The 22,811-nt window shown below is 40.1% G+C and overlaps 1 protein-coding gene across 1 annotated transcript in view; it reads right to left on the reverse strand.

The window, feature by feature from the left end:
- LOC126334667 (juvenile hormone esterase-like) overlaps positions 1–22,811 on the reverse strand; it is a 191,635-nt gene that overhangs the window by 19,962 nt on the left and 148,862 nt on the right. Inside the window, exon 8 of the mRNA XM_049997132.1 lies at positions 9,458–9,608. Within this exon, the coding sequence (XP_049853089.1) occupies positions 9,458–9,608 (151 nt within the window). The remainder of the gene's footprint in view (positions 1–9,457; positions 9,609–22,811) is intronic.

Raw genomic sequence — 22,811 nt, forward strand, 5'->3', positions numbered from 1 at the left:
CCTGATTGAATGAAGGGATTGGTTGATAGGACACATTCTGAAACATCAACGGATCACCAAGTTAGTATTAAAGGGAAGTGTGGCGGGTGATAATTGTAGAGGGAGACGGTAAACAGATTCAAGAGGATGAGGGTTGCACAAGGTAGTCGGAGATTAAGTGACTTGCTCAGGAAAGAGTAGCGTGCAGAGCTGCATCAAACCAGTCTTTGGACTGAAGGCCACAACAACAACAATAATTTAACAGCCACCGTAACCCACATGAAATTTATACTTAGTAGCAAAACACTACGACCATTGTCCACCGCAAGACTCGATGCCGCCTGCTGGCGTTGCAGGCAAGTGTCACGGTAAGGATAAAGTAAGGGGCGATCAAAAAATTCCCATTCGAAAGCTGTACAGTCCAGAATCGACAAGCCACTCATGCAAATTGGTCCTGAACAGTGAGGCAACTGTTCCACCGACGCACCAGGTTGGAGATACCCGTTAGGTAAAACACTGTGTCCTGCTGCCTGAAGAAGTCCGTACCCTCAAGCTGCAATCATCGTCCGACGGATATCATCCACCCTTCAAGGCTTTTCTAGGAGACCGAAGGACTGAAATCGTATGGGGAGAGAACAGTAGTGCCGAACATATGCTCCAGTGTTCCCCTCTTGAATTTCCGTAACACCTAAGGCATTTGTTTTACCATGGAGCAGCAGCGCACCATTCCACAACCGTCCACAACGGGGATTTTGGACATACGTGCTGCCCTATACACGTTCTTCGTTCTCCGTCCTGTTTGGACGCGCACGGTAATTACGTCACCGTATGTCACATTTTTGCATTCACTGTACGCACGTCAGAATGACACGAATGCCGCATTAATCCCTTGCCTACACGTCGCTGCTTACATACATGCATTGTATTGCGCTACGTTGCAGATGTGCTGCAGCAACGTCCTCGAACGAAAACGTTTTGATCGTCGCTTATATAAGGTACAGTTAAATGAAAACGACATAGTTGGGAAAAAACTAACCAAACACCTTATTATTTCAAAAGTAATCGCCACAAATGTTAATAGGTCTATCTCCTTCTGAGACAAGACAACCAGTTGTTTCATGGAATAATGCTTGCAGTTGCCTACGGAACTATGATTACCAGACGTGCACCGTTTCATCCGAAGCAAATCGATGGCACGAATGTCTTTATTTAGGGCTCCAAAAGTGTAGAAATCACACAGGGAGAGTTGGGGATTGTAGGAAGAATATGTAAGGGATTACCATCTTGTCACAACAAGATGTCAAAATTCTTGAGACAGTGACCTGGCATGAAGCTTCCATTATAATAAATGTAAAAACTTGATATGAACTGACTCCAAACAGACATAGTCAAACCATTTATCAGTCACAGGTCTAATTTCAAAACTTCAGCTCTAAGTATCAACTGTTACATAAACCATTGGCTGTAAAGTGACCTTTCTGTCATTTGAAAACGGGAGTTGAAATACCTAAGCAATTTACATCTTAATTAAATCATTTAATAGTTTGCGTAAATTTATAGAACGTTTCCAAATTTAATCATCCGCGTACCAATTGCTAAACTCATTTTCCCTATTAATAAAGCCTGTTCTAATAAGTGACTAGAGGTAAATTGCGAGTGGCAATCATAAAGTTTAAATATTAAAATAAAGATTATTATTATTATTATGTTGTTGTTGTTGTTCTTGTGGTCTTCAGTCGAGACTGGTTTGATGCAGCTCTCCATGCTACTCTATCCTGTGCAAGCCTCTTCATCTCCCAGTACCTGCTGCAGCCTACGTCCTTCTGAATCTGCTTAATGTATTCGTATCTTGGTCTCCCTCTACGATTTTTACCCTCCATGCTGATCCCTTGATGCCTCAGAACATGTCCTACCAACCGATATCTTCTTCTAGTCAAGTTGTGCCACAAACTCCTCTTCTTCCCAATCCTATTCAACACTTCCTCATTAGTTATGTGATCTACCCATCTAATCTTCAGCATTTTTCTGTAGCACCACATTTCGAAAGCTTCTATTCTCTTCTTGTCCAAAATATTTATCGTCCATGTTTCACTTCCACACATGGCTACACTCCATACAAATACTTTCAGAAACAACTTCCTGACACTTAACTCAATACTCGATGTTAACAAATTTCTCTTCTTCAGAAACGCTTTCCTTGCCATTGCCAGTCTACATTTTATATCCTCTCTACTTCGACCATCATCAGTTATTTTGCTCCCCAAATAGCAAAACTCCTTTACTACTTTAAGTGTCTCATATCCTAATCTAATACCCGCAGCATCCTCCGACTTAATTCGACTACATCCCATTATCCTCGTTTTGCTTTTGTTGCTGTTCATCTTATACCCTCCTTTCAAGGCACTGTCCATTCCTTTCAACTGCTCTTCCAAGTCCTTTGCTGTCTCTGACATATTTCCAATGTCATCGGCGAACCTCAAAGTTTTTATTTCTTCTCCATGGATTTTAATTCCTACTCCGAACTTTTCTTTCGTTTTCTTTACTGCTTGCTCAATATACAGATTGAATAGCATCGGGGAGAGACTACAACCCTGTGTCATTCGCTTCCCAACCACTGCTTCCCTTTCATGCCCCTCGACTCTTATAACTGCCATCTGCTTTCTGTACAAAGTGTAAATAGCCTTTAGCTCCCTGTATCGACTTACTCAGCCCAATTCCTTGTTGCATGTAAACAGTGCGAAGTAAATGTATAACTGTATAACGCAGCTACTGCAAAAGTATGAGTAAATTCAATGAGAAGCAATGCGAACGTGTCTGGCACCGCCGGAACGCACTGCTGTCTCGGTTACGTCGCCTGTAGCTGGTGGCAGCTGCTCCCTACAGCTGCTGGCGTCTTCTTCGTGGTCACTCTTCAATCCTCGCAAAATTTATCAGGGTAGAGGAGTGTTACTGTGTTGAAAGGCATTTTGAAATGATTTTTTTACTTTCAACATTGCAGCACAGTCAGCAATCGTGATAATCTAATATATAAGAAACTACCAGCCTCGACTGCGGTAATAAAACCAACCTTTACCTAGGTTTTAGCCCAAATAATTGTGCCTTCTTCAGAAGATATACCTGAATCTATAATTTGTCTAAGAGGGCATAGTCTAGAAATAAATCTAAAACAGCCTGAATAGGCGTACTCACATTTTAAAAATGCGGTACATAAGTACTACGTCAACACCAAGACTTGACTTAATATGGTAACTGCGTGACCGGACGTGCAATTACCATATTTTTACACGTAAAACATAATTTGACCTATGCTGGTCATTTGCTTATACATGGCGATGAAGTGGCGTTGTTCGTTCACTTACGCGTTATTTTTAGTAATAAGATAAAATATTAATCTTGATAATATTCCTCATTCAGTGCGTGTCAGCAATAAGAAGTATATTTACATCAACTGATAACACCTACTCGACCATCTGTGAATAGGTTAACCGAGATTATTGTATTATGGCGTTTATGTACTACAGTATCGCTGTTTTATGTCCTATGTCGTCTTTCATTAATAACGATGGGTGCGTTATGCAGCATTCGTTGTCAAAGGGCCGATATATTCTAATAGTGTAAGTCGGGGTAGTGTGTTCGAACTTATATAAATCCATGCATAGTTTGTTACATTTTAGTCGCAACCTAGCGCAGAGGCTTTATGTTTAAGATTTTCAACCTCTCTATAAGTTATTTGTTTTAAGATATAATTGCGTTGGTCTTTTATCTTTGGCATTCATGGTCTCAGTTAGACATGTGCAATGTTACCCGCCATGTTGGTTTGCAGCGCGTTATCTAGTCTAGTTAGTTACACGTGAGCTCCCGAGGCCCACCGCACGGTGTCCATGGAGACGAGGCGCACGCTAGAGCTTAAGTTAAATCTAGGTGTTGACTTAGTACTTAAGTTCCGCATTTTTAAAATGTGCCTACGCCTTTTCAAGCTGTTTTAGTTTTATTTCTAGACTACGCCCTCTTAGACAAATTATAGATTCAGGTTTATCTTCTGAAAAAGGCTCAATTATTTGGGCTGAAACTTAGGTAAAGATTTGTTTCATTACCGCAATCGGGGCTGATTGTTTTTTATGTATTTGTAAATGATTTACTTTTCTTATTTTGAGAGAACTGAAGGGCGATCTGTTTAATTGTTAAAAACCATTCATCAGTCAAGATTCAACAGACTATGGAGTCATCTCCAGGTCTTAAAAATCTTCTTTTGTATAACATGTTTACATGGTCAGCGTCAATGAAGATATTACACAACAAAAGACTTTAAGAGATGAAGATGATAGCATACTCTTTTGAAATGGTTGTCTTAAATTTAAAAAACGTATTTGGAAATGAATTATTTACTTCTAGTGGTTTTACTCGATACGTGCGAAATAAAAATCCAGAGCAATCAAGCACGGCGCATAAATGCCCGCTTTGTGTACCCCAACTGTGCATAGCTCAGAGCAAACTGAATGAAGTAAGTAGAATGAGGAGGAGGAGATCTAACGTGTCTCATAAATAGCCCAGGCGCCAGAGGTATGCAAGGGACAAATAGCGTCTAATTTCTCGTTCCTACCTACTGCTGATTATCTTTGCACTCAGTAGGAAAGACAGCCTCATACAGATAGACATTTGACAATCAGCTTACACGTGTAGCATAACACATTCTCTGATTTCTTGCCTCGTCAATTCAGGGCAGAACCTCAAGCTTTCGACGATTACCTCGATCGTCTTTGTCAGGAGCAACTGACGGTCAAACTACTGCATTGGTGACCTTATATGGTCCATAAACGACTTCTGATTGGTCCGTAATTATGTAACGCTGCCGCAGATGGTGTCAACGTCTGCGCTGCTGGCGCTACCGCTACCGTCGTAGTGTAAACATTGCGACGAATACCTCTGCATCGACAGCGCGCTTTCATACACCACTCAAATTATACCCGCTGTCACGATTGAAGTTCCTGTCGCACATTCTTATTCCTACGGCCTCTTTAACTACAGGTTACCATTATGTAGGAGTCCGGGACAAAACTTTTGTTTAGTCGGACAGTATTTTGTGTTTGCTTGTGAGACTGTGCTCAGAGATTCTGATTGAGCAGCTCTGATCACGGCTGTGTTACATGCTCGACAAAATTATTGACGCGGAAATCACACCCTACAGAATGCACGTATCGTGTTTGTCCAACAGGATGAAGGCAGACAATTTATTTAACCGTATGGGGCGCAGTTGAACAGAAACTGTCTCCTCAGCGTCCTCTAGCAATGACAACAATGGAGTGACGTACTCACACCGGTGCAGCCCAGCTGTGAGAACCGCAGTAACATTTTGATAGTGTCCTCAGTACGAAATAACAACGTGTTTCCAATCACACAGCAAATCGTGTTTACTTTAAAAAATCCTGTTTTGTCTGAATCCAAAAAAAATTTCATGTCTTCATGCAAGTACCTAATTTTTACCAAAGTGAGCCTACAGTTAGTTTCTGATGCATATCAGTTTAACGCTAACCAACAGTGCTGAAATGTTGATTAAAAGGCGGCTAGAACTATCTGTATATAAGCTGTTTTCAATGTCGTAGTGATCTTGTCTCTTGGAACAGCTTTATGATTAAACACAATGAAATCTAAAAGAAACGAAAAAATAGCTCGTTTGCCTTGGCGATGCAAAATTTGTTTCATCGAAGGCACAAAAAGATTGGTAAATACTGCACCGCAGCGCATCCGTGAAGTGCCAAGGACGTACTTAAAATAGAAATCGTAAGTCTTTTGGCATTGCTCTCAAAATTCACTCACACGGAACCGACCTTTCTGCGGGTGCTATTGTTTGCAACACAAAGCAACCTGAATTGCATATCGCAAAAAGAACCAAAGCCGGCATGCAAATAATTCCTGTGTGTCATTGCTGTACTTTCGTAGTTAACTCTCAGATTATGTCTTATGTATGGTAGAATGCACCGTTAATTATGAAGCTCTTTGAATACCCAATAATAACGCCATTAAAGTGATACTCCTTACGTTTCTGAATTCACAATTATAAGGCCTTCCATGTAGAAAACGACCTTCCTAATTCTGTGATAGGTATCTCGTGCTCACAGGGGAAAGGTCCGTCGTGCCATATCGAAACCTAACGTATTTATTTTGACACTTTTAGTTTAAATTTCTTAGAGTCCCAATCCAAACGTTAACTGCCTATACGTAGTCGTACTGTAAGTCATCCCTCCACACCCCCCCATCCCTCAGAAACTTAACTTATTTATCGACGTGGCGCACGCTAGGAACCCACTGCAGTTGTTTTAGTAAGCATAGCAACCATGGTCGAGAAAGTGCGGCAATTTCACTGTCATCGCAACACTCATTGCAGAAGAATGTTATTTAGGGTGAACGTTAATAAAACCGACAACTGCAGGGACCGATTCCTGATTGGAAATCGAGGAAAATAGGTCCTATGAACATGTGTCCGGAAATGCATCGTTGCCGCGGTAGATGGCGCTGACGAATGAAAGTTCCTCTGACCGCTGCGGATAATCCTTGCTCTCGCTGCAAGTGATGGAGATAGTAGCGGTTGTCATTTCATGACACTTAATCGTACTTTGGCTCACATTGGTGTGCAGCTTGCCTGAAGCTTGTACTAGGGTTCGTCTCAATACCCTATAGAACCCGGTCTTCCAAATCTGGTGTACGCTCAGTTTGCCGCCCCCTTGCACGTTCGTCTGTCTGAAAGGATACATGATTATACAAACACCCAGATTAGGCTTGAAATGTTGTATGATGTCGTTGATATAATCGTGCTGTCTCTAGACCGTTTCAATCTGATTGAACGTACACAAACACCATCTAGGCTTGTTCCCGACATTCTGCTGCCTACGGTATGCTGCGTCAATAATATAGCCTACAACACAACATAGAACACACCGCACGTGGCCAGAGAAATTGTCATTCGTCGGCGCCATCTACTGTGCCAACGATGCATTTCCAGACCCAAGTTCGTAGGACCTTCTTTCCTCCGTTTCCAGGCAGGAGTCCGTCCCTGGTGTTTATCGGTTTTATTAATGTTCAACCTGTAAATGTGATGTCTGTTCTTTCGGACACGTCCAAAAGAACAGACACAATTTTCATCCCACAGCCATTATGAGCCAAAGCACAAAGGAATTTGACAGCCGCGCGGGATTAGCCGAGCGGTCTCAGGCGCTGCAGTCATGGACTGTGCGGCTGGTCCCGGCGGAGGTTCGAGTCCTCCCTCGGGCATGGGTGTGTGTGTTTGTCCTTAGGATAATTTAGGTTAAGTAGTGTGTAAGCTTAGGGACTGATGACCTTAGCAGTTAAGTCCCATAAGATTTCACACACATTTGAATTTTTTTTTTTAATTTGACATTAACTGCTAGTGGGCTTTGATTTAAATCAATGGGGAAAGTTGAAAATTATAGGCAAACCTGCATTCGAACCTGGGACTTCTGCTTATTGGGCAGATGTGCTGACCATTGCGCCACCCTGAAACAGTGCTGATCGCAACTGGATGAACTGTAATAGCACGCTCAAGCCGGACCTAAAGTCTCAACAGGTCTGTTGGGAGGTGTGCTAGGGCAGTCCATACAGCTGCGATAAGTACTGTGTGTGAATGGCGCAGTGGTCAGCGCATCTGACCAGTAAGCAGGAGACCCAAGTTCGAATGCAGGTTTGCCTGTAATTTTCAACTTTCCCCATTGATCAGTGCTCATTGGCAGCTAATGTCATTAGTTCTTTTCTACCTTAAAAGAATATTACTTCGAGACTGTGTTAAAAACGTAAGTGAACATTAAGATTTTTTTATGATTCTTTCTTTTAATTTCAGGTAGTTATTTGAAATACACCGGCTTTAAAAATATTCTGTATAGTATTTGATCTTGCAAAGTAGGGAGCCGTGTGAATGATTTTCTACTTGCCGTGGAGACCTACAACTGACGCTAGCTGAAGCCACCAACAGAAAATACACTTGAATATTATCTGATGTGCCACACAGTGTTTTTTTAAAGGAACATTCAAATTGTTCATATATATTTTTTGAACGATTGTATAGTGCATTGATTGAATGCAGATGATATGTAATCGGTAAGTGCAGTTCCATGTAATGGTTCTAAATATGAATTTCACACCCGTGAAAATGAAGGTATAGATGGATCTAAGCCTTTAAGGGAAATAATAATTCTGCTTTTTTGAGCAACGTGAAGAGCCAACGATACTATGCTACGTGACTAGACTTGCGATATCGCCAAAGATATAGGTGCGAAAAATTTAGAAACAACATAAAATTGGATCTAGGAACATACATTTATACATACAATCAGAAAAGAAATTTAAACGAAAACGATCGAAGCTTTTGTTCCAGATGCGAAGAACAAAACGTATAGTTCACTAAAATCTCACCTATATAATGCAGAATAATATAATTTTTTTAAAAGACATGCATGCTACAAGGAAGGTGGCAACCAAAGGGGAGAAGTCCAGGTCCTGTCTGCGCACTCATACTCATTAATCCCCGTGATGAATACGGTTATCTTCAATAGTCGTCCGGAAAATTGGACCACATGTTCAAAAGCGAAATGTCCTGTGCAAAAAATCGGATGGTATATTCAACGAATTTTAGTGAATTAGATATTTGTTGGCATTCATCTCGCTCTTCTTCTGTTCTATGGGAGCAAATCGCTTTATCTATTTAGATTCTTTGTCAGAGCACAAGATTTTTCTATCATTGTGTACAGTGATTCGAACTTACACTGACAAAGAAGTGCAGATGTTTCAGATTTTATGTGATGCGATGCATATAGATCAGCTCGTCAGTCGAAGACACTTCACAGGACATTAACAGGAAACAATTAGCGACATATACAGACTCATTGGCAATTTGTTTTGATAGAATCGTCGAATTATGTCTGTGGCTAACATGGCTGTCAAGTTTCGTCCGTAACTGTATTATATTTATTGTGCTGTCTCCTAACAAATTAAAAAAGGTGTATATGATATATATGTTGTAATTCTCTAAATAAATTGAATAATATTTTATTATTTTCAGTCGGAGAATTCAGCCTTTAGCATGACAAACTAGTGAGAAATCATGGTGTAGTTAAGAGCGAAAATTCAGGGCTACACATGAGCAAGTCTCACACACATAATGTGGGCAAATGTAAGATGATTTATTAGTTTTTAGTAACTCTCAATCCATACACGCAGTTAAAATTCTTGCACACGAGATTATTACCAAGGTGATGACCAGGGAAAGAAAAATTAAACTAGATTTCGACACGACAGGTCGGACCATCCCCTTATCAGCAATAAAGTCCCACGATAAGGAATCCTAACTTATGCCTGTTAGGTATTCCGTTTTCCAGCACAGCGCAGGAGCTCATATGACTTTCTACTGTGTACAAGGATTCCTTGAACTGATAACAGAATTGTCACGAGTTTGAAGGCAGCAAGAAATAACCTGCTTTCTTCGCGTTGGACATCAGTCTCTTCAGCAAGTTTCGCTCTCCGTCGACCTCAAAGAGGTATTCGTATACTGGAGAACTCGACGAGGCGGCGAACAACTCGACGGTTTCCTGGATGCCGTCGAAGAAGAGGGCGTCGCTCATCATCTATGGGCAAAAAAGATGCTCACTTCAGTAATTCTCTGTTATAGGGGAAATCCAGGAGAGATGGTGCACATTTTCAAAATCGCGTATGTGCTGTGGTGCACTTTTAGCAAAACTTTTTTTATTACAACTAAACGCACCAGTTGTCTACGTCATACAATTCTGTGGACCTTTTCAATGTAACATTTAAACATAATATTTGACCAAGAAACATCTTTACATTGCAGCGTCTATTCCTTACGCTATGGGTGATACGCCGCATGCTAAAAATCTGCAAAACTAACCAGTTTTTTTAGTAAAAACGTTTATATATACACTTAGAAATCCAATTAGATTATAAATATGTTATGGAGGTGAGGTATTAACAATAGTTTTCTTTAATATCTCATTTATGCATCTTGTAGGTAGGCTGTTTAGGTTTTTTTATTTGTAACACCACCTCTGAATGAAAATTACTGGCTGTGCTGTGTGCAGTCAGTGGCTGGTCGGCATTGTTGTAATACTCGCCATTGTAGTGTTGGGCAGTTGGCAGTTAGCGGCGCGTAGCGTTGCGCAGTTGTAGGTGAGCCGCCAGCAGTGGTGGACGTGGGGAGAGATGGAGGAGTTTTGAAATTTTTAAGAATTGATGGCATGAACTGATATATATATTATGACTATTAAGGTAAATACATTATTTGTTCTCTATTAAAATCTTTCATTTGCTAACTGTGCCTATCAGTAGTTAGCGTCTTCAGTAGTTTGAATCTTTTATTTAGATGGCAGTAGTGGCGCTCGCTGTATTGCAGTAGTTCGAGTAACGAAGAGTTTTGGTAAGGTAAGTGATTTGTGAAAGGTATAGTTTAATGTTAGTCTGGGGCATTCTTCTGTAGGGATTTTTGAAAGTCAGATTGCGTTGCGCTAAAAAATGTCAGGGTCATTCTTTTGTAGGGATTTTTGAAAGTCAGATTGCGTTGCGCTAAAAAATATTGTGTGTCAGTTTAAGCACAGTCATATTTAATTCTTCTATGGGGACGTTTCATATGTCGACGCTTAGCCGAGGATACCTCACTGCAATCTTCTGATTTTTTTCTTGTAGTTTGTGTAATTAGTGTAGATTTTGTTTATTGCTAGCGCGTAATTCTAGAGAGAATCTCCTTTGTAGTAGTAGTCTTTCATTGTTGTACAGTAAAACAGTTGTGGCATGCATGTAGTTTTGCAAGAAGTATTTCGCAGCTGCGCTTGCAATTAACTAGATATGATTTTCAGTGCTATGTTAATGTGTTTTCTTATTTTTGCTCTTCAAATTGTGCTTTTCTGTGTTATCGTGTGAAATATTGTGACAATAATGGCGTGTGAAAAAAGTAATACTAGGCTCCAAAGTAAACTGAGAAATGACAGTGAAGACGAAAGCAGTGTGTTAGCGCCACCATGTAATGAATTAACTAACGTTCAAAGTAGTAATTTGGTAATTGTGCACAGGGAAATTGAGTGGGCTGCAAATAATGGTGTAGGCAGTGAAACAATTAGTGAACAGGGAAGCATTATCGATCGATCAGTCGGCAACAGCTCGCCTCAGGATTCCGAAATGAGAGGACACAATCTTGCAAATACTGTAGATTCAGGTTTTGCGTCCTCACCGTTTTCTCAAATAAGTCAAGACACATTTTCTGTTTTTCAAACTGCGAATATTGCCGGTTCAAATGCATTGCCGAATAGCACTGAGGAACATGTTTCAGACACCAGTGCATTGTTATTACAATTAATGCAACAAATGGGACAAAAGCTTCAAAAGTTACACACAATGGAAGAAAATCTTCAAAAGTTAGACACAATGGAACAAAAGTTTCAAAAGTTAGACACCACACTTGAACAAACACGTGAAGATTTAACTAATGAGTAACATTGAATCGAAATGTCAAAAAGTCTGTAATGACGTAAAAACACAAATTTGTGAGCATTTTCAACCTATTTTTTCGCGGCATGAAAATGCATTACAGAATCACGAAGCAGCCATAAAAGAACTGCAAACTATTGTTCGTGAAAATCACTACGCCTTGCAAGCTAAAATGGACTCAGTTGCATCCACCGATTCGGTTACGCAACTTGCAAGAACTCAGGAAAACTTAAAGGACACAGTTGATTCGATTTCAACACAAATGGACACTCTGAAACTTGGTTCAGAAAAACACACTGAGGAAATGTGTTCACTATCGGAGAAAGTAGCCGAACTTTCGGATCACTTCACTAATTTATCTGCAAAGGTAGATGATGATCTGAATGACACAAGACCTGTAGCCATCACTGACACAGAAGAGTATGAACAAATTAAGAAATTCAAACAAAATCAGAATCAAATTAATACACAATACAAAAGAGATATCTGTGAAGTACAAGATCAGTTGACGCAGGTAATACAAAAATTACATTTTTCAGAGGACACTCACGCACCAACACGGGAAGAGGAACTTAGAAATACGGAAAAGCCACAAAATAATAACACAGGGCATTTCGGAAATCATGAAAGAAATTGGCAAGGTGCACCGAATTTTGAGATGGAACCGCCGACACGACGTAACAATGACCGATATGCTACTCGCCGACAAGATGATTTTGACTATAAGCTGTTCATTACTGCACGTAAATTCAAAACATTTAAGAATTCTGGCAACGACATTCATCCACAAGCGTGGCTCCATCAATTCACTCGTTGTTTTCCTCCCAATTGGTCATTAGAGCACAGATTAGAATTTATGTGTGGCTACTTGGAGAATGAACCAGCTGTAAGAATGCGATCGGTCATTCACGATTGTCACGGTGAAGGAGAATTTTATCATACCTTCCTCTCAGCATATTGGTCTCAAGCTACACAAGACCGAGTAAAACATAGCATCATAATGATGAAACATTTCGAACAATCTGAATTTTCCAGTCTTGTCAAATATTTCGAAGACATGTTACATAAGAATCAGTATCTTTCAAACCCATACAGCCCCTCAGAACTCATTCGCATTTGCTTAATCAAATTACCTGAACATTTACGACAGAATATTTTAGCAGGGCGATGCAAAGACGACAATGAAGCTTTTCAGGGACTCTTACAACAGTTAGAAATTGACACTGACAACCGCGGAACGCGAAATCAAGAGCACAACAATTACAGGTCACATCCGTTGCAATTCCGCGATGAAAGAAATAATAACTGGACACGACAAGGCTATTCTCACAACACAAATCGCGACCAAAACAGACACCACCCATATGACAACCGTTGGCAGAGTAGTAATCATTACAGGGAAAGATCACCTCTGCGCAGTAGTGACTATCACAGAGACAGTAAGAGAAACAGACAATATGGGAACCAAAATAATTATTATCAAGGGAGACAGAATGACTTAAGACTTAACGGTCCAGCGCGCAGTTACGATTCCGGGAGAAATTCTCCACCACTTAACCGACAAGAAAGAAACTACAGCAACTACCGAAATGATGACAGATGATATACTCGTAACGACAGACTTGAATTGCATCAGAACTGGCGAGATGCAAACAGAGCAGGGCACTCTCGCCAAGGTGAATTTGTAGAAGTTAGGTCTCCTAATCCCAATAACGACGCGAGCCAACAAAGGAACAGACATGATTTCCTCCGAAGGCACCCGAGTACGCCGGCTGGCTCAGAGAAAAATAACATAGACGCTAACCTTGAGAAAAATTCCAGTATTCTTTACCGACGTATACCACATTATAATTGCGTTGAAGCTGAAATTCAGCGTACTAGAAAGGGTAAATGATTGCAAACCGTTTATTGATAGATAATCTGCTTTATAACTTAGTCTTTGCCATAAAATTTATCACTGCACGTTACCAGTATGCTTTGTCAGACTTATAATTTGTTAACATGCAACAATGTTTGAAGTTAAATATCCAATCAAAAACCAAGATAACTTATTTAAACAGAAATTACGAATGAATTGTGATTGTGAACAGACGACCCAGTGTTTTTGGGTGTGTACATCCTTGCTTGTTAGTTGCACGATTACGTAACGACTATAAGGCTCACATACTTATAACATTTACCAGTACTGCTAATGAGATTTTAATGCAACATTTTGGTTTACTTGAAAATACATTCTGGATTTAAAGTACTTTCTGTGAGATACCAGATGACACAGTGGTTAGTTTATGTGACAACTACCTAATTTTATCACGACGCTACTAATGAGTGACAATTTACAATGTTGCTTTTGTGGTGTACCTGTTTTATATCTGCACAGTTTTTCTGAATTATTCTGGAAAGGAAAACATGTTTTAGTAGTAACTTTGTGGTATAGCTACAATGAGACACCCTTTTCTGTAGCACAACAATACGTTAGAGCACAGTACTTACTTCATCACGACAATAAGCGTAGTAACTGCGATATCTATACGCAAAGCAATTCACTTCGTTTATTACAAGGTAAGTACATTGACTTCAGCAGAACTTTGCTTACAGAGGACGATAACTACGACACTTCCACAGAGATTATCTTACAACAAGAGGCACAGTTTAGCGCTACAGTACATGTATTTGAGCGACTAATTTTGTACTTAAAACATTTATTTTTAAAGATTTTTGAATTACAATGATACAAAGGGTTTACCTGATACATTTCATTCCCTTGCTGTAATCTGTAACACCTAAGGGTATAATTACATTAATCCTCTTGAGGGGTACACGCTTACTTTGTGTACCATGTGTGTGGCAAGCACAAGGAGCCCTATTAATATGGTATTTGCTTATACAACTTTACACATCGGTACCATATTTCTCTAACACATAAATTACACAGCGATCTGATTATTTAACAGAGAAACAAACTTTTTTTTTACTACGTCAGTGACACATGTTTACGTAATTACACCATTGGATAACTTCACTCTTACGAAATGGTATTTTATCTGCATTTTGTGAACTGTTCATATATTTTTCAGAACCATTGTGATACTATGAGAGCTCTGTATGATGTATTTGGTATGGGATCATGATTTTTAAAGTACGTTTGAGGCAGATGACGCTTTTGACATGAGCAGAGAATTTTTTTTAGGTTTTGAAATTATTGGAGGAAACTACGACGATTTTTTTGAGAGTTGACTGAGGTGTTATGATGTTACTATTACGATGACTATGTATATTGTGCTGTTGCGGTATGTTTGTGATCAATAAGCTGATGCTATATGAGTTATTTGATTATGCTATGTATCTGTTATGATGAAATATTGAAGAAGTGTCGACAAATAAGGTAAGGAATAATGAGTAGTGGTTAGGGACTCTGGTTTGTGAAAAAGGTTGTTAGAAACCAAGAATCGTACTTTAAGAGTTATGAAATGCATGTAAATGCGTGAATGTATTACAATTCCGACGAAAATATTTTGGACACTGTTATATCAATATGATTTTGTTTCTACAGATGAATAACGCAAATTCTTGACCTGTGAAATCTTTTACATGAGACTGCCACTGTAGCGGAAACTGGTGTCGTAAATATTTCGGTAAGACAGTTAAGTGACCACCTGCACGTAATGCGTCGTGGGCACCCAGCTGCGCGACAGCCACCTGACAAAAGAAAGCCATTAGGTGAAAAAAGGAGGCCATTATCCTCGCTATTGACATTCCTTTGTAGAAAGCATCGCAAAAACGACATGCTCATTACTTGGAAAGATAGTTCCTTACATCTGCACACCTGATAATGACAAGCGTCTTACTACAAGGGTTGAGAGAGTTTGTATTAACTTATGAAATGTCACATGACTATTGAATGGTATTTTTACGCTTTGCCTTTCATAGTTGCTTATTTCATTTGATATATGTTTTCCCGCTGTGTTGCAGCATTGGTTTTATAAAATAAAATTAAATGCATTTGCTAATGTGAACACTTTCTGTCAACAGATCTATTAAATAATCATTTTATGATCCACGTTCTTCGAAAAAGGAGCACTTGGAAAGGAAAGAACAATAAGAAGGGATTAATAACAGTTACTGTATACTTAATTTTCTTTTCAACTACTTGGTAATATCTTTTGTGGAATTAGTTTTGTGGTGCACCACTTTAATGACATAGATATTAATATGTGAATAGACAATTCCCTTTTCTGCATTGTTGTCTTTACTGTAATATTTTTCTGCTTGAGCTTTGTCATGTTTAGTTATAAGTTATTGCATTTGATGCTGCTGTTTGCAAGGCATAGTGTTACTGAATTTCACTTTGTACTACTCTTTTAAGCCAGTTTTACTACTGATTTATTTTTCTTGTTGCTGTTCATTGCTTCATATTAGTTGTAATGTTGCATTTGCTTTGCTAAGTCCTATATTGCTGCCTTTTTTGCCAATTTGCATTTTTTTTGTCATTGCTGTTTGTGTTAATTGTTTTGTGCTGCTGCATTGCCTTGTCCCTTAGTTTAGCATCTGAGATCAGTAGGTTTAAGTTAGCTTAAGAGGGGGTAGACTATATAAGAAACTAACTATGATGATTTGGAATAAAAGCATTGACAAGCTATAAGAAAATGGTTTGGCCAAAAAAGTAGTGTACAGTGGAGAAAAACTATTTTTGAAAGAGGATGTGAACAAAATACAGAAAGCATGCTTGGATAGGATTTTTTTTGGCTGGAGCAAATGTTGAAATAAGAGAGACGATCTATGGAATGAAGTTTTGGGTTGGACTACAGTACCAAATGTTTCCCTGAAAACAAACCCTGTCCTTTCCTTTTGTGTTATCCCTCTATGTGTTTGTGTACCCTTATGTATTTGTATTTTTCCTGTCTTTATGTGTTTAGCTGATACGAGTTATGTTGTAGAATTTTTCTGATACTATGTTATTTACTTTGTAAAGATGTTTAGACATTGTTTGTTCTGTTTTGTTTTAATGCTCACGTGTGAAGTTGATGTTTCAAAAGTTATTCTGATCTTTTATGTATTTACTTATGCCATAATTCCTGTAACACTGATGTATATGTTTATTTCTATTCTTTTGTAAAGCCCCTATTACTACAAATGTTATCTGTCTTATTACGTTTTTAATAATGTATTTTTATGTTATAAAATTGTAATTGATACCAGTTCATCAAATTAAGTAACTTGTAAGTTACATTTCACTGCACACGTTTCTGTTGGTCATAGTATATGGACAATATGTGAGAAATAGGGACTCATAGTGTTTGCACGTGTGTTAATAATTCAGCAAGGGACTGGATAACAGCATTGCTGGTTCTAAGGACAATTAAAAAAAAGGTCTTGCTATATTGTCCGCAAGACCCTTCGATGGTGATTCTGCACCAGCACAGTCCCAACGGATGGCTGTTAGCCATCTCTACAAGAACTACAGTGGGTCTGCATCTTTGATGGCCCACCAATGCCATTATTCCTACAAGGACTGCACTGGGTCTGCACCTCTGGTAGCCCACCAATACCGTAATCTCTAACAAGACTATAGTGGTCTGCTCTGTGATGACCTACCTACCAATATCCTTCAACTTCGACTGATCTGCTGTGGGTTTGCTCTGTTGTGCCCCATTACCTGCTTGCATGTCAAGAGTCAGCACTGTCTTTCTGTTGGAAGGACAACACTACTTCTTCAAGACTGCATGGAAATCCACTACTTCTGTGTGCATTTTCTTTTAGTGCTCAGACTTTGAGAGAAAAAAAACACTGCTATTTTACTGTGATGAATGATCAGGACTGTCTTTATGGGCTGTGAGAAAATTTTAGCTTTTGACCAACATTGTATCAATAAGTGTGTGCATTTGATTTCTTTGTTGTTGTAATTGTGGAAAAATTTTAACAAACATGTATTGGCCAGTACTCAAAACAATTTGTAAAATTTTTTGTGGGGAGCATGGAGAATATGTAAGTAGGCTGTTTAGGTTTTTTTATTTGTAACACCACCTCTGTATGAAAATCACTGGCTGTGCTGTGTGCAGTCTGCTGCTGGTTGGCATTGTTGTAATACTCGCCATTGTAGCATTGGGCAGTTGGCTGTTAGCGGCGCATAGCGTTGCGCAGTTGGAGGTGAGGTGCCAGCAGTAGTGGACGTGGGGAGAGAGATGGCGGAGTTTTGAAATTTGTAAGAATTGATGTCATGAACTGATATATACACTCCTGGATATTGAAATAAGAACACCGTGAATTCATTGTCCCAGGAAGGGGAAACTTTATTGACACATTCCTGGGGTCACATACATCACATGATCACACTGACAGAACCACAGGCACATCGACACAGGCAACAGAGCATGCACAATGTCGGCACTAGTACAGTGTATATCCTCCTTTCGCAGCAATGCAGGCTGCTATTCTCCCATGGAGACGATCGTAGAGATGCTGGATGTAGTCCTGTGGAACGGCTTGCCATGCCATTTCCACCTGGCGCCTCAGTTGGACCAGCGTTCGTGCTGGACTTGCAGACCGCATGAGACGACGCTTCATCCAGTCCCAAACATGCTCAATGGGGGACAGATCCGGAGATCTTGCTGGCCAGGGTAGTTGACTTACACCTTCTAGAGCACGTTGGGTGGCACGGGATAAATGCGGACGTGCAGTGTCCTGTTGGAACAACAAGTTCCATTGCCGGTCTAGGAATGGTAGAACGATGGGTTCGATGACGGTTTGGATGTACCGTGCACTATTCAGTGTCCCCTCGACGATCACCAGAGGTGTACGGCCCGTGTAGGAGATCGCTCCCCACACCATGATGCCGGGTGTTGGCCCTGTGTGCCTCGGTCGTATGCAGTCCTGATTGTGGCGCTCACGTGCACGGCGCCAAACACGCATACTACCATCATTGGCACCAAAGCAGAAGCGACTGTCATCGCTGAAGACGACACATCTCCATTCGTCCCTCCATTCACGCCTGTCGCGACACCACTGGAGGCGGGATGCACGATGTTGGGGCGTGAGCGGAAGACTGCCTAACGGTGTGCGGGACCGTAGCCCAGCTTCATGGAGACGGTTGCGAATGGTCCTCGCCGATACTCCATGAGCAACAGTGTCCCTAATTTGCTGGGAAGTGGCGGTGCGGTCCCCTACGGCACTGCGTAGGATCCTACGGTCTTGGCGTGCATCCGTGCGTCGCTGCGGTCCGGTCCCAGGTCGACGGGCACGTGCACCTTCCGCCGACCACTGGCGACAACATCGATGTACTGTGGAGACCTCACGCCCCACGTGTTGAGCAATTCGGCGGTACGTCCACCCGGCCTCCCGCATGCCCACTATACGCCCTCGCTCAAAGTCCGTCAACTGTACATACGGTTCACGTCCATGCTGTCGCGGCATGCTACCAGTGTTAAAGACTGCGATGGAGCTCCGTATGCCACGGCAAACTGGCTGACACTGACGGCGGCAGTGCACAAATGCTGCGCAGCTAGTGCCATTCGACGGCCAGCACCGCGGTTCCTGGTGTGTCCGCTGTGCCGTGCGTGTGATCATTGCTTGTACAGCCCTCTTGCAGTGTCCGGAGCAAGTATGGTGGGTCTGACACACCGGTGTCAATGTGTTCTTTTTTCCATTTCCAGGAGTGTATATTATGACTATTAAGGTAAATACATTGTTTGTTCTCTATTAAAATCTTTCATTTGCTAACTGTGCCTATCAGTAGTTAGTGACTTCCGTAGTTTGAGTATTTTATTTAGTTGTCAGTAGTGGCGCTCGCTGTATTGCAGTAGTTCGAGTAACGAAGATTTTTGGCGAGGTAAGTCATTTGTGAAAGGTATAGTTTAATGTTAGTCAGGGCCATTCTTTTGTAGGGATTATTGAAAGTCAGATTGCGTTGCGCTAAAAATATTGTGTGTCAGTTTAAGCACAATCTTGTACAATTTTTCTAAGGGGATGTTTCAGTCCAAGTACTGGTTTAGGTAACTAGTTTACTTACAGTTGAAAACATTAAAACTAAGACATATAATCGATTTATGATTAGTTAATGCATGCAATATATCCTGGTGAAGTTTATAAACCAAAAGCAAAAGTAAGGTTTACAAATTTAATTCAGTTGGGTTTCTTTCTATTTGCTTGCGACAAGTATATTCTTACCACACGACTCAAATTCGGTGATTAGTAGTGAGAGCAGGTGAGACGCCGCACAGACCTCTCACCGAAATGAAAATAACAAATTTACGGATGTGAACTATGTCACAACGAAGGAATTCGAGAGTCAACACTTACAAAACAGAATGCAAGCGGCATAACATGTGGTACCTGTGTAGAAGTAATAGGAGATACGTACGTCTGTAGGTCCCTTTGTCACACGTCAGTGTTGCAAACGGACATTACTCTATAACACATACAGAAATTTGAATAAAACGAACACACACGTCAATGACCGGACGGACAGTTCATAATTTTGTGTAAAAAGTATTGGGTAGGAAGGTGATTTGAACCCAAACCTCCCCATTTGTAATCTGTCACTGTGACCACACAACCACAATTCCTCTTGGCCTGCAATATCGACAACGTAGGAGCCACGCATACACGACAGACATATCAATGAGATGAAATATGATTCTTCGACATAATATATTCACTCCAACATTACTCCTATACGTAGCAATCAGCATGTAGTGTAAGTCAACTCCACACATAAAGCACTTCCATTCTCTAACAACGTCTGGCCATGGAACATCAATATATTTTCGTTCTATCACTGCCCATTGTTCCACAGGTGCCACTGGATTTATTACTTTGTGTAACGATGCAAGGACGCCAGGCTTCTTACACCACTTCAGCGCAATGATGTTCCTTTCTGTTTCAGTTCGGTAATCATTTGATCCTCGTTCGTGCTTTTTCAGCTCTATCCGTTTTTGGATTGCAACCTTGATGTGCCGAGAAGCTGACATTGGCAACAGCCAGCATTCCATAGTTTTTCACAACAAAAATAAGTTTCTGACAGGTGAACCAATTGTCTGTAAAGGCTTTAGAATTTTTATGTTCATATTGTCCTTCTACAAGCCTTATCAATACATCACCACTTATACCATGATCAGCATCATTTGGTACGGTTCCTTTACCTCGGTATATTTCAAAATCGTACACACTTCTACGGGCAAAAACTGTTATACCCCATTGGCGCAGTTCGTTTTTTATATATTATTTCAGGAATGAACCATCTTTGAAAGGAATGATTAATTCGTCCACTGAATTATATTCATCAGGTTTAATAAGTGTAAAATTTTGTTTGATTTTGTCAACAAATGGTCACACCTATGAAAAGTTGTCACAATCAGGATCTTCTCTTTGTTTCATTTCAGTGTTGTCATTCATTTGTAAATAATTCTTAGCTTATCAAACCTATTCCTAAGCAAGGAGACAGCTATTGGAGGAAATCTTGTAGTCTCTGCCCAGTTCATTCCCTAACTAGGCATTTTCACAACGCCTGCCAGCATGTGTAGTCTACGATCCTTTTCTGTATCCAAAGATGCAACAGTTTTCTGTGTACAGTACAGATTTTATTTAAAGGTGACAGTTCATCTTCTAAAGGGTCAGAGAAAACTGTGTTACATTATGTAGCCACTTCTTCGACGTCCTTCATTCCCATCGAAGCTCCCGGCGTGTCTTGCATTGAATTTTCTGAGCCGAATTATGTACTTCATAGTATGGACTAACAAGTAACCACCTTGAAGCCAAGGGAACATCGTCTTCAACTTTGCCTTAGGTGTCCAGAATTTCAACCATATCAAGATCCATCCTCGAACAAACCGTGTATCTGATGCAATACGGTCCTACTGCTAAGCAATTTCAGTATCTTCCTCCAAATCAGACATAGGAAGGTCCAAATCAGATAACTAACCTTCGAAGGGTGACAATATTTCTTCCACTGAAAGTTATTTATGGTTGCGAATCATCTGGTAAACAGGCTAGGAATTTTTACTAAAGCAGGAAAATACTGGTAAATAATATTAAAATATAAGTGTGGTAAATTAGTACATTACAGTGTCAAAAGAAATTTATAAATGTTAAGTTACACTTTATGGTAAATGTTTTGCATGTACTGCATTAGATATAATAACAAATTCCCAATGACTCCGAAAGCAATCTCAAATATTTGTGACTCACGTTACCGAAATTGACATCATTTTCAAACCACTTACTACTTAATTTACACATACAACAATAATTTATTAGTGCAATTTTCAAATTATTTTGCTTCTTTTGCCTTGATACGATATTTTGAAAGTCCCGCTGCATGTACTGTAGCTTAGACACTATGCAACAATACGTTTTTCAATACATTACAGCCTGATGCTCTCTGTTTTATCGAATTCACGATAGCCAACCTAATCAAAATGACTTTGGAAGGTCCTGCAATGTTCTTTATAATCTTTGGAAGAATAGCCTGGCCTTGAGGAACAATTAATATGATGATGCCATACGCATCACTGTGCTGAAAAGGGCTAAATAACCCTTTACTATAAATAAGTTATTGATTAATATGTATTTTTGACTATACTTTTAAAGAAGTTTGTTTTAGAAAACTCTTTCAACTCTTTAGGCAGTTTGTTATGAAATTCATCCTTAGTAGAAATATTGTATTTACATTTATGTTTATTCTTCCTTGGCATATTTATTCCGTCGAGATCTTATTTCATAATCGTATATAAAGGTATTTGTACAGTAATTATCAAGCTTCTTATGTGTTAACTGAGAGCAAGACACATATCTATGCTATGGAAAAAAATAATGGAGGTTGAAACGTCACCTCCTCGTTTAACAAGGCCCCCGATCACACTATGTTGGGACACAAGGTTCATCTCAGCGGATATCGATATTTTGTACACTCTATGAGATCTACTGGAAGAAAAAGCGACACCCTCAGCAACAAGGTATTTTTAATGACAAGAGAGATGACACGTAATTAATCATTGTACGAGTATGTGAAAACAAATTTTCACCAAATGAGACACCACTGTTACAGTAAAGGACGCCCAAAGTGTCGTGTCAGTACACAGTAGATCCTGTGATAGGTTGTCCCAAGCAGCTTGTGCCTTTTGTTGCAATTCGCACAATAATTCTTAAAAGATCCTGGAGAACGAGTCACCACCCGGTTCATCATGTCCCATATGTGTTCAATTGGCGAGAGATCTGGTGGTCATACTCGCCAGGGCAGCTGTTGGACACTACGAAGAGCACGTTGCGCCACAATACTGTGGACGTGCACTTTCTTTCTGTAAGAGCAGACTACGTTCCTGTACCAGAAACGGCAGTATTAC

The sequence above is a fragment of the Schistocerca gregaria genome, chromosome 2 (assembly GCF_023897955.1).
Source record: "Schistocerca gregaria isolate iqSchGreg1 chromosome 2, iqSchGreg1.2, whole genome shotgun sequence".
In the NCBI taxonomy this organism is placed as follows: domain Eukaryota; kingdom Metazoa; phylum Arthropoda; class Insecta; order Orthoptera; family Acrididae; genus Schistocerca; species Schistocerca gregaria.